Below are 17,170 nucleotides of genomic sequence, written 5' to 3'. Positions count from 1 at the left end.
CGTGCTCCTCTCACCTTCTTGGGGGCAGTTTGGTCTGCCAGGCTTTCTGACCTTTTATTCTTGCCATCCTGCCTCCTACCACAGGGTCTTTGCACATGCTGTTTCCTTTACCTGGAAGAATCTGCCCTAATTAACTTCTAGAAAATTTTGGATCCTAGGTAGTTTGCTGAGGGAAGCGTTTCTGGAACTCTTGGACTTAAATTCCCCTGTTACTGTCCTCACAGCCCTAGTCTTTCTTCCACTTACAACAGTATTCCTCTTTAGAGTCTAAGTCCCATGAAAGCAGGGAAGATGCCTGTTTTTAACCGACACTGTTTCTTCAATATCTAGCGCTTGCAGGTGCTCAATGAACCAATATCCCTTGATGATAGAGCTTACGTGCTGGGCCTCCCACGTCCCAGTTCATCCTCACCACCTTCTGAGTGAGGTGTTCTTGTCACTTTGTGGCCAGAGGAAGAGACACAGGCCTGTGGGGTCCCAGCAGTGGTGCTGGGCCTTTGGCCTCCCTGCCTCCCACCCCCATGTCACACCACTTGGTCAACGTGACACATCTCCTGTTCAAAAGTGCACGGTGTTCCCATCCAGGCTCTCCATTCCGTAACAGCTATCTGAGCACAGGTGGGCAGTGAACCAAGTAGTCAGATTTGCTCTAATATTAAGCCATGATGATTAATTTTCTTGAATTTGGCTGACTTTGGACTCAATAGAACTTTACTGTTAAACTTCGCTGTTAAAATGAGATTAATAACATTACTTAAAGGAAGTTCATTGGTCATTAGAGAATCAGAGAGAATCCTTCACTGATGGCCTCAGAGACACGCCAGTTAGCAGCACAGAGTCACAGTTTAGGCACCAATAACCACTGGAAACCGGGCTGAATACCCACTCAAGGAGATTTTATGTTCCTTTTAAGTAAACACATATACACACTCACCAGTGAGCTTATCTCGAACCCTGTTAATAATTTGAATAGCTTTCTTATTTAGGGCCTCTGGTTTCACCAAACCATCTCCAACTGGAATAAACAAAAGCAGAAATAATAGTAAGATTGGATCATCATAACAGGTTCAATGCACACCCCTGTTTTTCTCACATATTCACTTTTGTAAGTGTGGAGCAATTCTTCCTCTTTGTCTATCTTTGTCCTCAGAATATAATGAGAAATTCATGGGACCTTTGCTGCTCAAAGGCAGTTCTGTTGCTTCCTCTTACTGACCCTCCTCCTGGTGTTCACAGCTGCTCTTTTCTTAATGAGCTAGTCGCTGATGCAATTCCTCAGAGGCTGGACTTACTGAAAGAATGAATAGATTCTGGCACTGTGGTCCCCGTTTTCTTATGGGCTGGTTCCCCAAGTTCCACACCATCCAAAATTTCTAGGAGGAAACAAAAAAAATCAGCAGAAAATTCAAACACCAAGAAGCCACTGTTCCAAGGTATTGGCTCTAATTCTTCACGTACGATCTCTCTTTTAACACCTGCCCCACCTGTCTCAGAGGAGAAAGGAAATAGGAAGTGTTATGCTCTTTATGAATTTAACATTTTTTAGGGAGTTCCTGGGTTGTCTAGAGGTTAGGACTCAGTGCTTTCACTGCTGTGGCTTGGGTTCAATCCCTAGTCAGGGAACTGAGATCCCGCAAACTACACGGCACAACTCACCCACCCCCTCAAAGAAAGTTTTGAAATCTGCTTGAATTTGCAAACACACAGCATTAATAAAATGTTCTGACATACAGAATAGGCTCATAGGTCAAAGATCTGGCCACAAAATTTGGTTGGTTGGACCCAAACTGGTCATAACATAAAGAAAACTAGCTTTCAAAGGATCACACATGTGACTGAAATGTTATTCCTTGGAGGAATTTATACATCAATTCTCAGGAGAAGTCCACAGGCTTTAGGCTCACCCTCTGCAGACTGTGGCCTTCAGGAGAGGTATCTAGAATCAGAACTCTGAAGCTATTTACACACGGCCCTGGGATACGACAGGTCTTCAAACCGAAGCTAGTGATGATAATACTTTAATTAATGAGTCCTTGGAACTTAACTTTTGAGGCACATACAAGCAACCAGGGCTACACCACTGGTGCCCCCAGAACAAGCTGTCCTGACTCCCCTCGGTATATCACAGGCGGCACAGGGGAGTCCCCAGTAATGTATTAACAAGGCAGACCCTGAGAGTTATACCAGTAAGTGTCACATAGTCTGGGTGAGACCAGTCATCCGCACAAGGCCCCCAGACACTGTGGGTGATTCAGGGATTCCCAAGTCCTATCACGGTGTCCAGGGTAGAGTCCAAGCTATTTGTGGATGACATGGATCCAGGATGCCCATTTCCTGGAGAGAACACTCTCTTCCTTTCTACCCATCCAGATTCCACTCATCCAGTAAGGCTCAGCTTCAATTCTACCACCCCACGGGCTCCCTTAACCCTCGCAGTTCAGAGTGATACCTCCTTTCTAAGGCCTACCACCCCCTGGTTCCCAACCAAACCACATGGCACCTGCCTACACAGTGCAGTGAGCTGCTCTATTATTCCATATACACTCTGGGATTCTGTGCTTCCTCAGAGCATGCTCAGTATGTCACACTGTTTTCTTACCTCTGAATACCACTTGGCTTAGCTGGTAACCAGTTGCAAATGTTCCATAAGTATTTGGAGAGAATATTTAACTGTTTTACATCCCAATGGTATTTCCTAAATATGACTATGTAGGATGTTGTTGAATGTGGGGGTCAAAGGGTTGGGTTAGGGGGAAGGGGTAAAGGGGAAGGGTAAACAAGTCAAACAGCTTGACTCTAAGACGTCTGAGAGCAGGGAATACACAGAGCCTGTTCTGGCTCTGAGAGGCACATTATCTTCTTGTAACCCTGCTTTGCGGACCACATTCCTGGGAACAGTGTTTCCTGTGGCTTCCTAGATGCTCAGGTAGCAGTGTGTGTATATTTCCGCTGCTTCCATCTTCCCATTTCTGAGCTATTCCCAAAGCTTTAGAATGAAGGTAATGTAGCTAATAATTATCCCAGACACTATTAAAGGGCATGCTAAAGACTGGTTAATATTCAGACATACTTAAAAAAAAATTTTTTTTTAATTTATTTGACTCTGCTGGGTCTTAGTTGCAGCACATGGAATTTCTGATCTTAACTGTGGCATGTGGAATCTAATTCCTGGACCAGGGATTGAACCTAGGCCCCCTACATTGGGAGTGTGGAGTCTTACTCACTGGACCACCAGGGAAGTCCAATTCAGACATACTTTTAATTGATTTATGTTTTTACATGTAGATTAAGATTGGATAGTGTGATAAAAATTTCTGAGCTTTAGGTACCCACTTCTTCCTGAGAGTCATTAAATAAAAAATACATTAGATGCTTATTATTTAAGTCATGTCTTCTAAGGCAGTGACAAGGCTTGCCCTATTCTAGAAATACCCTGGACAAAAAGGACAGTCTGCAGCACTCACCTACTGACTGGCCAGCAGAGTAGGAATCTGTCCTCGTCCGTGATCGCTTGTTACCTTTGGTATTTGCTAGGGAAAGAAAGAAAAGGAGGTTAAAAAGCGCTTCAAACTTTGAAAAAACTTGGCTGATATACTTTCCCTTAATCATAAAAATATAATTTTCCCAAAAGCCATAACTAAGATAAAACCAAAAATGTACCCCTCAGGAGTACATGGGTGGATGTTCACAAGGCATCTGATCCTGAGGGGCATTTTATATGGCTGAGTGGGATTCAGACGATGTAAACTGGATAACAAGTGAGTGTGTGACGACTGCAGTAGAGAAGACGCCTCTGATTAGTAAACACCTTCTGAGGAGGTCGGAATGAAGAGTAGACTAAGACACTGTTGAGATAACACAACTGTTTGCAAATCCTGTAAAAATTCCATCTGCTATTCAACATGAAACCTAACAAAAGTCACTAGAGTACTTACTTATTCTGAAAAATGTTTTAATCAAGATCTAAACTGATGACCAGAGTTTTCTTAGTTAATAAAAATACTTGAAATTAATTTCCAGCTACCACAGCTGCCCTGTGGAAGTGTGGTGCAGCAGCTGAGTACTGGGTCTTGGGCTCTGTGTGTGAAGAGGGGCAGGACTGTGAACTGGCCACGCCCGTTGTTGGAGGGGGTGAACCCCAGCACCTGGGCTCTTGCTGAGACTCACTGTCCATCAGCCTCCAGTTCAGCAGGGGGTCATAGACGAAGGCTTCCAGCACGGCCATGACGCTGTCCTTGTGCTCCCGGAGCACCTCCATCACGGTGTGGCACGTGATCCTGTAGTTGCCATCAAGGCCCGTGACCTGCAGATGGGCCAGAGCTGCTCACCACGGAAGTCACCACGCTGGTTCCCGAAGGCCTTACCACCCAGTGTCACCTCAGAGGGTGTGTCACCCCACTCAGAGAGAGATAACATGGCCATCGCTGAAGGGCCAGGCTGGGAATGCCTCAGAGCAAAGGGTCAGGACTGTCATTCATATGAAACAAGGTCTGGCGTAAAGGCTGGGTAAGACTTTTAAAGACTGATCATTTCTAACAGGATGGAAAATACCAGGAGGATACGACTACAGCATAAGCTGGGCATTTGCGGAGCTGGAGATCTAACAAGGAAGGAAGTCTGTCCTTGGAGAGGGGATAGCTATACTGGTCCCACTTCAAAGCAGCTTGTTACCAACATCCACTCACCTCCATAGCATTGGTCAGCATTCTCGTTAGTCTAAATGGAATCTTCTCTGGGAATTTCTCTCTGGTCATAGCAACCTAAGGGTAATAAGGGAAAACTCAGGTCCACTGGTTAGACTGCCTTCCTCAGCTGGAGCCAGGTGCAGGTAAGTGGCTTTCCTTTGCATAACCAGCACTGATTTCAATTACAGCATAGAAAGGAAACAGTGTGAATCTAGTTTAGTGATGGGACTTATCGCTATAATTTAAGACACCTAAAAATTTAAAAGTAAAAAAAGAGAAGGTGGGGGAGTGGGGAGGGAGAGAGAGAGAAAAAAGATAAGTGTGTATCATGCACAGGCCTTCAACCAGCATCTCCTTTTCTGAGTCCTGTAACAGCAAGAATCAAATAGCACATACTTCATCTGTTAGACTGATGTTCTATCACCTTGAGAGAATACGGCATTTGGGCTTTTAAGTTTGCCTAAATGGTTGGAGCAGGGTAGAGGGTGGTCCTCTGGGTTCTGGAACATATGCTCACCTCAAAGCAGTCCCCAAAGTCAATGTGCAGGATCTTTCCACTCAGCCGGTCCAGCATCAGGTTGGATGGGTGTCTGAGAAACAGGAGAGAACAGCTCGGATGAACAAATCCCCAGGTCTGTGAGACTGTAGGCCAGGGGTTGGTAATGACAGCACTCAGGCCAAAGCTAGCACTCCACCCCCAACTTTTACAAATAATTTTTATTGGAACACAGTCATGCTCATTTGTTCATGCATTGTTTTGGGCTGCTTTTGTGCTGCAGCAGCAGAGATGAGTACTTGTGATGGAGACTGTAAGGCCAGTGAAGCCTAAGATATTTACTATTTGGCCCTTTACAGAAAAAGTTTGCTAACCCCTGCTCTAGGGCTCAAATGAGAATTGATCTGTGTGAATCACAAGTTGCCCCATGATACCAAGACAGTTTGTTTTCCCAAGGTCTTTGGTCACAGGATAAATGGTCACAGGTTCCTGGCAGCGCTGGGATCTCAGAGTGACAAGGCTCTTCGAGATGGGCTCTCATCTCCCTGAGTCCCTGAGCCCCTCCAGGCAGAATCATCTGGGTATTCTGGACAGGTGCTCTACTAAGTTTTTTAAAAACAGGAATTTATTATTTTTGTGGGATTCAATTTTTTCACTCTCAAATAATTGCATGAGAATGATCCCAGAAGAAAAATTGTAGACATCAGAATATTATTATGTTTTAAAATTTCTGAACATTCCTAAATGACTTTTGCAGTCAGTACATTTGATGAAATTTAATATGTAGAAATATCAGACGGATCTACTTTGGTTGGTTTTAATTATAGAAATAGGATTATTTGTCTTAGCATAGTGATGATTGATAAATGTTTATTGAATCAATAAAATCAACTGGATTTCATATGGTTTTTAATACATTAAACCAACCTATGGAGAAAGTACCCCTGAACTATGGTTTTTCTTCTCTTTAGTTTGACGTGTTGTTTTGATGGCATGGACAATAATAGGGACTAAGGTTGATGCTGCAAAAAACGGCTAAAGTACAAAATACAAATATTTACCAAACGGTCATAAAGCTCACTGGAAAACAAAATGAAATCATTCAAGAAAACCATGTAATGGAGAAAGAAGATTCAAAGAAACAAATTCACTCACCTATCGCCCAGGCCCAAAATATACCCAACCATAGACATGACCGCTAAAGAGCGGGTATAATTGGTTCTTCGATCAAACCACACCTAGAACACAGAAGCACATGCGAACCGAGGCTCTGAAAACTAACTGGTTTTCAATACAAATTATACCCTAATCAGTTGTTTGCTTACAGTCCAACAATAACCAGTTAGAATGTATGAGGGAACAAAAATCATTCATAATTATAAAATTAATAAACTGCTCAGAATAAACTTAATTGGAAATGTGTAGAACTTAGATGACTAAGTAAATTAAACTTTGCTTAGAAATATAAAGACTAGAGTAAATGAAAATATCCATAAAAAAAAAAAGAAAGAAAGAAAGAAAGAAAATATCCATATAAGGCTATCCACTTAAGATTGAAAAGATGTAATATCCTTCCAGATTATTTAATACATTTAATGTAGTTTCAATAAAAGTTCATTGGCACTTTCTTGGGAATCTTGACAAAATGATCCTAAAATTTACCTGGAAAAAAATTACATGTAAATAACTAGTGAGAAAAGACTTGTATTAACAGTGGGATACTTGAGGATAAATAGGCAGAAAAGATCAATGATATGGAAATTCTAGAAAGAAATTCAAGGGCATATAAGAATTTAGTATATAATAAAAGTTGATTCTGTTACAGGATGGATTATTTGGTAATACTGTGTGTGTGCTAAATCACTCCAGTAGTGTCCGACTCTTTTCGACCCCATGGACTATAGCCTGCCAGGCTCCTCTGTTTATGGGATTCTTCAGGCAAGAATACTAGAGAGGGTTGCCATGCCCTCCTCTAGGGGATCTTTCCAACACAGGGATCAAACACATGTCTCTTACATCTCCTGCATTGGCAGGCAGGTTCTTTACCACTAGCACCACCTGGGAAGCTCCTGGTAATACTGTCATGTTGGTTAATCACCTTAAAAAAAGAAAATCTATACCCTAACTTTAAATTCCAACTTGGGTTAAGGATTTAAATGTAAAAACAAATCTTATAATTAGTACAAGAAAATCTTGAGGTAGAGCGAGCCTTTCTAAATATAAAGCCAAAGAAACTTTAAAGAAAGGATTAAAAAAATCTATTAACTTCTAACATTTAAAAATGTACATCAAGACCAAAACAAAAACTTCAAACCTAGAAGCATACTATTAACAAAACTGAAAAACCAGATCTATAGGAAATTAATAATATATATGAAAAAGATTTAACAGCCTTAATAAAATACTGTTGTAAGCAATGGTTGAAACATGAAACTAACTACAGCTAGACTGCGTGGCTCAGCCACTTGGTTTCTGCTCTAAAAGACTACCCACCACCTACAGCTACTCGTTACAGGACACGTCCACCGGGCGCACAGGAGCAAACAACCTTCCTGACCAGAGGGGAGGTTGGTGGGGCAGGAGCGCCATACCTCGGAGCTGGGGCTCTTCAGCCACAGCAGTTTGGCCAGGTCGTCCCCAGCTGTGTTGTTGACGGCGTGCTCAAACACCTCGACCTTCTGCATCAGAGTTAGGTGGTCATAGTCCGGAGCCATCTGCACCAAGACACAAGTCTGAGACGAGAAACTCATATCCAGGAAGAAACAAGGCTCTGAGGCCAGGCAGAGATGGGTTCTAATTTCACCATTGCCACCAAAAGGAGAAGGGGAATAAGGAGAAGCAGTGGCCACTCTAACCTGAGGACCACAGGAGGGGCCAGGGCACAAGGGGCAAGCATCAGGCCTTGCCTTGGTACCAGCTTCAGTGTGAATGAGAGCACTGGGAGGTTCATAAACTTTCTCAGTTTTCTCCCTCACACACTACTGAACACCGCTTCCCTGCTTCCCCATTCAGCCAGTCAGCACTCTGTGTACCATGTTAGGATCAGCAGATATATGTTGCCTGATGAGTAAAATACTGTCCAGTCTCATGGAGGGTGATGAAAACCTAATTGCTAGGCTTTAGGATCCTGTTATCTGCTTGAAGACTCATACCATTAATTCTTCATCAATAGCTAATTCCCTTGAATAGATTTTTCAGTAATGGAACAAGGAAAACAGCTCTGTACCAATTCCTGAACTGACTTGCGAGCTTCACCCTCAAGACACTGAAGGGTTGGGTCTGGCAGCCTCATCACATACCCGCAGCATGATGCGATGCTCAATGTTGAGAAGGATCTTCTTTTTCTCCCTGTAGTCCCGGATGAGGGCGTGCAGTGTGTCACAGTGGGGGACCCAGCCGATGAGGCCCGAGTTGGTTGATAATGGAATGACAGCGTATCTCTGGATGCTAAAGCCCATAGGAAAGCAGGGTCAATGAACAGAAAACAGAGCAGACCTTTGAGCCACTCATGGCACATGCAAACTGGTTTTAATGAGCCTGTCCACAAAAGGCTATTGTGGGGCATGTGGTGAGGGACATGGTGCGAAGCATAAAGCCTAAAACACAATCGGGGTTGATGGTATAAAGGTACCACAGTGTTCCCAACCTGCCTAACAAACTCACCGCTTTGGGGGAACAATCCCATGATGACGTCTAAGCCTAAAATGACCTCCCCATTAAACATCCATGTTCTTAACAGAAAGAGGAGTGAAAGAAGCCTGAGGACAGGAAGGCTTATTAGGGCTGTCATTTCATTTGGCGTAGAACCCATCAAATTTGTCGAATCTCCCATCTAAAGGCCATGAAATGTTCCTTTCTGAGTCCTCTGAAGGACTTCCCCTGAGAACACTCTAAAACCAACGGAGAGTCTTTCTCTTTGACATCTTGGCTACTGATGACCTCCTGTCAGGTACAGAATCATTTACTTGGCAAAGGTAAGTGACGACCTGGAAAAGAAGTAAGAAATAACTAGATTTCTCTAGTTATCTAGGGCTGTCTCTGTGGCATCCTGAATACCTGAGGTTTTTCCGAAGAGACGTCGGGTCATTGGCCAGAAGGGTGTTGACCAGGCCGAAGAGCTGCATCACCCGTTCGTCCTGCCGCAAGTCCTCATGGCCCTTCAGGAGGAAGACAAACTCGTGCCCGTTGCTGCCTGCGGGGAGTGAAGCGGGGAGCAGTCAGTGAGGATCAGAGGGTTTCCATCCTGTCGGCTGGGGGACCACTGCTGCATTTGCAGGTCGGCAGACACGTACCATATCCAGTCACACTGTCCTGACAAACGGAAGAAATGTGCCCTAGAATGGGTGAAAAGAATGGCCTTCTTTTTGATGGTCCCCCAGTGAGATGTTCCAATCAACAGTATATAAAGTTTTTTAAAAAGCTCTGTCTTCAAGTGCCAGAGATGGTCACTCTACATGTTACTCCCCAACCCACTCTCTGTTCTGCTCTGACCTTAGAAGCCTGACTCCTAGAGACCACATCCCCTGGGCTCCCTGGTGTACTTGGCCAATGGGGTCACTGGCAGGAGGTTAGAGGGTGGAAGAGGGAGAGGTCAGAGTACCTGCCCCTGACAACTGGCCAGGTTCTGGTTCTAGAAGTAGCTCCCTCCCTTGGTCTGGACCATGGCATCAGGGGATGTCCTCTCTTTCTAGGTTACAGCCCTTGCCGGACTCGGTGCCCTCTAGGTCTGAAGGGCGGGGGTGAATAATTATACACTTCATACTGCTGGCCCTCTTAACTCAGCCATGCTTCTGAAAACAGTCCTTCGTTAAAGTCCCTTTAGGTAGAAGCTGCTGAAAGCTGACCAACACGCATGTTAGTATTAGAAGAGACCAGCCTACAGAAAGACAACCACCCAAGGACCAGCATTCGCCACTGCTGGTGAATAATCACTGTTTAAGAAACGTGAGTACTGTTAAAGGTGCGAGAGCTCCGAGTACCAGCAGAACACTCAAGCCTTCAAAACCACCCTCCTGGTAGCACACAGCACTGTCAGAACTACTGCTTCACTAAGTTCACTTTACAAAGCATCCCCGCAAAGAGAGGATGTGAAGTATAAAGAAGGACACTCCAGCCCAGGTGGCCCTCCTCAACGTGGCCTGTCACCTGCTGTGCTACATCCGCAGCCTTTTCCTCATCGGCTCCCTGACCGGCCCCCTGCCAAACCCACCTCCATGCTGTAGGCCTGCACGGTTCCCTTCCACCTGCACTGGGGTGGGGCTGATAGGCCTCACTTAAGGAAGCACAACAGTAGGAATCAACTAGAAGTCCCAGCAAGGATGTCCTCCACTCGACTCTCAATACATGGGAGAAAGGTTAGCAGTGTGGACAGCAAGCAGTCACGTCAGGAGGGGAGGGGTCCCCCAGGCTGGGAGGGAGACTCAAGTACCAAAAGTGCACGAGAGGCCTTACCCATAAGCGTCAGCTTCCGGGGCCTCTGCTTGGATGTGATGACTTGCAGAGATGGCGCGATGGACTGAATGCGAATGATGGGCTGGTTGGGGTCGTAAGTTCCCGGCACAGCCAGTTCCAGATCCCGGCACATCAGAAGTTTGGGGGAGACGTACTGCAGCTCTAAGGATGTGAGCTGTGAATAGTTACCACAGGGTTTAGCTTTCTGCCTCTGAAATGGTGTTTACATATTTTCAACGGATTGCTAGTAGCCATGACTTGTCCCAAAGTCCGCAGATAGAAGTGGAGCCAGGTGCTGGGGACTTAGTATCAGAATGTTCACAGGCAGCGGAACAGAAAGGACTATAATGACTGGTAACCCTGCTAGAGCCATGAGATCCTACCTGAGGCAGCTGCTTGGAGATTCGTCTGAATACGTGGTAATAGAGGTCCCAGGCTTGGGTGAGGTCCTTGACATTCCCTGATTTCATGTACTTCCTGCACCATTCCTGGGCCTCCATTAAATCTCGACCATATGCCTGAGAGGGGAAGCAGGAGAATGCGCAAGGTGTCACTTGCGTTGACTAAGCCCAACTCTGAGTCCCCAGCAGGCAGCAGAACTGCTCAGGAGGGTACGCTGGCTGGACGGCACTGGCTGGGTTGCTTGGCAGCTTTCCAGTCCTGGAGCCCAACCCTCAGAATGGCTTCTCAGGTAAAGTGAGGTTGGAAGAGAGACGAGATGGCCTTGTGAGGTACCTTGTGGTTTTCTAGTTAAAGTTTTGGAAGGGTTCTTGTAACTTCATGACAATTCTATTTCTGGTGTTTTATATCCTGTGACCTCCCTCCATCAAAATACATTTTATTCAAGTCAGCAGAAAGGTTAGAGGGAAAGGAGACTGCTAAGGACTTTGGGGTCCCATCAGTTCATGTCTTCTACCTGGTTAAAGGATGTTTCCTTCAGTGTCTGGGGTCCCCGCTCCATCATGGCGTGCAGGGGTTCCAGCACCTCAAACATGCCTTTCACGTTCCTCTCCCCAAAGTACAAGCGAGACGCCTCTTCCAGGCCTTCATGCCACATCTCGTGCCAGAGGATGGCCACTCGGATCAGCTCCTCACTCACCTGGATCAGAAAGGGGACAGAGGGATGTGCTCAGGGTGAGCTAAGCTCAGAAAGGCCCGTCTCGGAGAAACAGGAGGAACTCCTGCCATCAGAGGGAGTACATGGCCTCGCCCTGAGGAAGGAAGGCCGTCTCATTCGAGACCTCTGCTTGGTGGCTCAGGTGTCTCATTCGAGACCTCTGCTTGGTGCCTCCAGTCTGCCCGGACTCACCATCATGGCCTGCTGCACCAGGGTGTTGCTGTGTTCGCACATGTTCTTCAGGATTTTGTTGGCTGCGTTGTGCCGGGCTGTGGTGGTGGACTTGGAGGCCACTGTCAGTGGGTAGATGAGGGCCTGAAGCAAGCACAGAAGGAGCGTTTGCAAACGTGTAAAAGGAGGATGATAAGAGCATGGTGCTGACACTCATCCGAGTCTACCAGGCAGGGGCTGTGTGGCCTTGGGCGGAATTTTTTCTTTCCCAGAAGACCCTGGGTCCCTGAGCCTGCCAGCTGGGCAGACCCTCCTGGGGGCAGGACAGGACTCTTGGCTCCCAGGGGCATTTGTGTCCCTAGAGCAGTTTTAGGAAAGGTTGATGGCCAAATCAAAGGTCAGTGGTTAGACAGAAAATTGCCCGGGGTCTCCACGCACCTGGGGGTGGTACCGACCAATGTCTGTGAGAAGCTGGTGGATAAGACGTCCCACCAGGGGCCTTGGCGTATCAATTCTTGCAATGAGCTGAGGTATAACCTGATATTCAGAAAGACACAGTATGCAGCCTATGAGATGTGGAAACAACTCCAGTTATTCTTCTGAGACATGAACAGCTCTTGCAACTGGTTTGATAGATACTGCTGGGCATGGAAATGGTTCATCCTCTTCAGTTCTCTAAAGGAACTGAAGAAAATATGGAGTCTTGACCTTGGGGTTGATCGCTGCTTCCTTACCACTGTATAGTGCCTGCTTCCTTGCTCCTCTCAACACTGCATGATTCCAAGAGAGGCGACGAGCAAGACCTGACCCATCCTCACCTGTACCCAGTGCTCTCACCTGTAATCCAGTGCCCTCATCTCTAACCTAGTGTCCTTACCTGTAACCCAGTGTCCTTACCTGTAACCAAGTGTCAATCTGGATTGCTTTCACCCCTTCCACTAAGGCTTCATTTACATCTGGCCAGTGACCATAATCAAACCATAAGGTGAGGACTCTGGAAAAGAAAAAGGAAAGTCATAGAAACTTTAATTTGCCAGGTTTTGCCTGTTTTGTCATCTTTGAGACTCTTTCGAAGAGAAGTGCTGGCGGGGTCCCAGGTCAGTGGCTCCAGTGTGCTTGGTCCCAGGAGCACTTAGGAGTGGGGTGGTGGTGGCTGGCAGTGCCTGACTGGACACAGACCATCCCCAGGGAAGGCCTATGTCACTCCAGACAACAGGGAGGGATCACCATGCCACCAGTTCACACATCTAAGAGAGGAGTCCATGGATAAGCTTTGCATGTGTAGGAAGAGTTGCCTCTAACACAGCAGCAACTAGTAGACTTGGCACTTAGCTGGGAAACCCCCAGACGCAGGAGGGCTGGACACTGACAGCCTCTGGACTGACCGGCCTGTGCTATTTGTTTGGGCCTCTCAGAGTCACCTCCAAAAGCTGAAGGGATTCTAGCAACACTCTGAGAAAGAGCTGGGCTTCTTCTTCCTACATAACAGGTTACACACCGGAGTCCTCAGGCATTGCTCCTTCCTCTTTGCATATTTCACCCACACGAGTGAGGCCCAGTCAGCTGCGACTCTGGGATGTACTCATGGGGGTGGGGAGGGGAAGAGGACTTTATGGGTGACTCCTGTGACCTGCCCCCGACATGGCCCACCAGGACTTTCCTTCCTGATACCTGAGCGTGTCCTGGAGGTTGTTGCCTCGTGACAAGGAGATGGAACGGAAGAAGCCCTGGACAGCAGGGACAGTGTACATCAAGAGGGTTTTGGACAAATCCTGTTGGAATACACGTATGTTAGTGACACTCCCACCTCAGCTTTCTCATCTGTAAAATGGGCAGAACAGCCCACTAAAAAGCACATCTCCAAGAGTGGTTATGAGGATTAAATCAGTTAATATACAAAAAGCCTTTAGATCAGCATCTGACATGTAGCAAGCACCCTGTAACTACAATGGTGCCCTAACTGTTAATATCTTGGGCTAAGAGTAGCTTCCTGGACAGGGCGGCAGAGGAGGTGGGGCCAAGGCCCTGAACATGCTGATCTCTGGGCTTATCAGCTGCCCCAGAGCTTGAACTGACTGCCCCAGGGGAAGTGGAAGGGGACAGAAAAAAACAGTGGATTCTGCTGGGCTCTGTGCTCAGAGTGGGCTGCAGATGTGTAGGCCACCCCCACACAGGTGCCAGGCATTAGGAGAATGAGCTCAGCTATGTGGGAGGCATGACAAGGACCTCATTCTTCAGCACGGAGGCTACATCAGGTCCCCAAACACAAATACACATACAGAAGTACCGTCTAAACAATACCGGATGGCAAGCCATGCTTTCTGGCTTCCTCCAGGGCTTCAGAGCAGAGCCTCAGGCTCCTGTAAGGCTAACCAGGGCTCCATCCTCAGGGCGCCTGGTGCCTGGGTCAGTCCGTGATAGTGGGGGGTAGGGGTTGGGGGGCGGGTACCTCGGTGACCTTCTTCTGCAGAGGAGACGGGGTAGGGCTGTTCTCGGCGCTCTCAGCCTCGCTCTCGCTGTTGCTGCCCTCGGTGCTGGTGGTGGTGGCAGTGGCCGTGGCCGCTGTGGTGGCAGCAGTGGCTGCATTAGTGATGTTGGCCCCACTGGCGTGTCGCAGCTTCTTCTTCTCGTCGCGGGCTTGGTTCTGATGTTTGTAATGGAGCACAGCCTCAAAGTTCATCACTGCCCATGCATGCCAGGCCTGGGGGGGTGGGATGAGAGGACAGACACAGGGGCTGTGACAAGAGCTGGGGCAGGAGGCTCGGGTATCAAGGGCCTCAAGGGGTGTGAGGCCACAGCTGAGGCTAAGCAAGGGCTGCCCTTTCTTCTCAGTGGTCAGTAAAGCGAATCCTCACTTCACTTCAGCGGAACACTTGGGAATGGGGCGTTTCACTAAGTCCAATGTGATTCATTCATCCTGCGGTGCATCTGTTGCATCAGGGACTTCGGCGGATGACATAGGATGGGGGGGGCCTGTGAAGAGAAGCACGCCATGGGCCTTGACTTAGGACCTCTTCATCTAGAGAAGAGGTTGCTCAAAGACCTACAAATAGGCAGAATGGGACAGGGGCAACGAGAGAGAGACAACGGGAACGCCAGGTGCAGGGCTGGGAAGGCTTCATGGAGGAGGGATTTGGGGCAAGTCTTGAGCCATGCCAGATGGGTGAGGAGGGAATAGGAAGACACAGCAAGGATGTCCTGTAAGAACAGGGATGAAGATGCAGGTGGGCAAGCAGCGTGGTTCACAGAAAATAGACATGTGCCTGAAGCTCAGGACACACACAGGAGGGCATGGAATTCCCAACAGAGCTTTGAAAGATGGCTTAAGGGGCTTCCCTGAAGGTCAGTGGTTAAGAATCTGCCTGCCAATGCAGGGGACATGGGTTCGATCCCTGATTTGGGAAAATTCCACGTGCTGCAACTAAACTCGTGCACCACAACTACTGGGCCAGCACTCTAGAGCCAGGGCTGTGCAGCTACTGAAGCCAGTGCACCAGAGGCCTGTGCTCTGTAACAAGAGAAGCCACTGCAGTGAGAGGCCCGCGCACCACAACCAGACAGGAGCCCCCACTTGCTGCAACTAGAGAAAAGCAAAAAAGACCTAGCACAGCCAAGAGCAAATAAATAAGTACAGTTTAAAAAAAAAAGAGCTTAAGGAAATTCTCTGGTGGTCCAGTGATTAGGACTTGGTACTTTCACTGCTAGGGCCTGGGTTCAGTCCCTGGTCAGGGAACTAAGATCCTACAAAGTATGGCTCTGCCAAAAAAAAAAAGATGGGTTAAAAGCTGGGTTTGAAAAATTCCTTTGGCAGCAGATACAAAACAGATGATGGAGGAGAGCAGAAGTTCAGAGAGTGAAGGCAGAGGTCTTAACTAGGCAGAGAACAGTGGGAAAGGGGGCACACTAAAAGAATAGGCCAGCCATGGAGGGTGACTCGTGGTCACTGCTTGTCCCTCACACCTGGCTGAGGGCCTGTCAGAAATGAGTGGTCAGTGACTGCCAGCCAGAAGAAGCCTTTGGTGCCAACTACTCACACCTCTGAGGGTTTGAGCTGTAGTAATGCTTTGAGATAGCATTGCCTGGTGCACAGGGCATGAGGAAGAGTTTGATTTGGAACTTTGTAAATTTGCGATGATAGCAAGACATTAAATAATCCACTCATAGTTGCAACTTTCTGGATAACTGGTATATTTCTTTGAATCCCTTGCTAAAAACCTTGCTTTAACACAGAAGTGTCCATTTCCCCAGCTAAGCAGAGTAGATGAATCACAATCAACTTCTACTTGATGAATAAGAATCCTACAGTGACCTAGGCTCAGCTTTCCCATACCTTCATTTAATCCACAAATACCTGTATATGTACAGTGAGCTGGGGGGTCACAGCAAACAAGACAGAAAGAGTCCTGCAGGCACGTGGGACTACCATGCATCACTGATGGGAGACGACAGCACAGACTCAATAGGCCCAGACTAAAGCCAGTTTTTTTTTTTTCCTTTGATTCATTTCTTTCAGAAAAGTTGAAGGAAAGTAATCTGGTTAGGACACAGTTCTAATTAGTAAGGCTCCAGCTGGTCAAAGGTTCACTGGACATATTCTTCCAGTCCTGGACTGAAGCTGTCCTAGAGAGAATAATTACTGCTGCTTTCACAAAATGGGCATTTTTCAGATCAGACTGATACATGCTTAAAGCACGGCAAGAATTTTACTGTAGATGTTTCCAGGGCCTTCAGATGCAGGTTTTGACCCCAGAGGGATTCATTCCCAGAGTATTAGCAGGTTAAAGAGACACCGGAAAGGAGTGGATGACATTTGCCTCACAGGCAGTCTAATCAGGAGGCTCCTCAGAAAAGATATTAAAAAAACATGAGAAAGCATGCTGTCACCGGAGGTGTGTACTTCCAAGACTTATTCCTCTACCAGTCAAGCTTTTATACATTTTCTAGTTTTCTTTATCTTCTTGAAAAATTTTCTATTATATAACAGGATGTTACTCAGAGCTTTCCAACAGAAACAGAAAGTTCAGTTCTTAGATGAGGAGCAGGCAGGGATGGAAATCATAAAGAAGCTGGGAAGGAACAGATGACCCAAGGGAAGATAAAGTTTCAGAGACTACAAGGGAAGATAAAGTTCCAGAGACTACAAGGGAAGTATAAAGTTCCAAAGACTAACTGTGTGTCCACATGGTCTAGGAAAACAAGCTGCTAAGAGTCTGTAAGACTGGAGAGGATATGAAGAAAAGGGAACCTTTT

General features: G+C 46.8%; 1 protein-coding gene across 2 annotated transcripts in view; it reads right to left on the bottom strand.

The window, feature by feature from the left end:
- The window catches only part of MTOR (mechanistic target of rapamycin kinase), a 123,316-nt gene that overhangs the window by 3,111 nt on the left and 103,035 nt on the right, over positions 1-17,170 (bottom strand). For both annotated transcript variants that reach the window (XM_055582322.1, XM_055582323.1), the window contains 18 exons: positions 14,370-14,621; positions 13,592-13,692; positions 12,818-12,914; positions 12,359-12,457; positions 11,942-12,064; positions 11,549-11,731; positions 11,016-11,150; positions 10,633-10,807; positions 9,238-9,373; positions 8,481-8,628; positions 7,773-7,895; positions 6,337-6,419; positions 5,203-5,275; positions 4,686-4,760; positions 4,168-4,303; positions 3,465-3,530; positions 1,293-1,373; positions 935-1,015 (listed from right to left, as the gene is read on the bottom strand). In XM_055582322.1, coding sequence (XP_055438297.1) covers positions 935-1,015; positions 1,293-1,373; positions 3,465-3,530; positions 4,168-4,303; positions 4,686-4,760; positions 5,203-5,275; positions 6,337-6,419; positions 7,773-7,895; positions 8,481-8,628; positions 9,238-9,373; positions 10,633-10,807; positions 11,016-11,150; positions 11,549-11,731; positions 11,942-12,064; positions 12,359-12,457; positions 12,818-12,914; positions 13,592-13,692; positions 14,370-14,621 — 2,167 coding nt within the window. The remainder of the gene's footprint in view (positions 1-934; positions 1,016-1,292; positions 1,374-3,464; positions 3,531-4,167; positions 4,304-4,685; positions 4,761-5,202; positions 5,276-6,336; positions 6,420-7,772; positions 7,896-8,480; positions 8,629-9,237; positions 9,374-10,632; positions 10,808-11,015; positions 11,151-11,548; positions 11,732-11,941; positions 12,065-12,358; positions 12,458-12,817; positions 12,915-13,591; positions 13,693-14,369; positions 14,622-17,170) is intronic.

This window comes from Bubalus kerabau, chromosome 5 (genome assembly GCF_029407905.1).
Source record: "Bubalus kerabau isolate K-KA32 ecotype Philippines breed swamp buffalo chromosome 5, PCC_UOA_SB_1v2, whole genome shotgun sequence".
In the NCBI taxonomy this organism is placed as follows: domain Eukaryota; kingdom Metazoa; phylum Chordata; class Mammalia; order Artiodactyla; family Bovidae; genus Bubalus; species Bubalus kerabau.
This window is presented reverse-complemented; position numbering and strand designations above follow the sequence as displayed.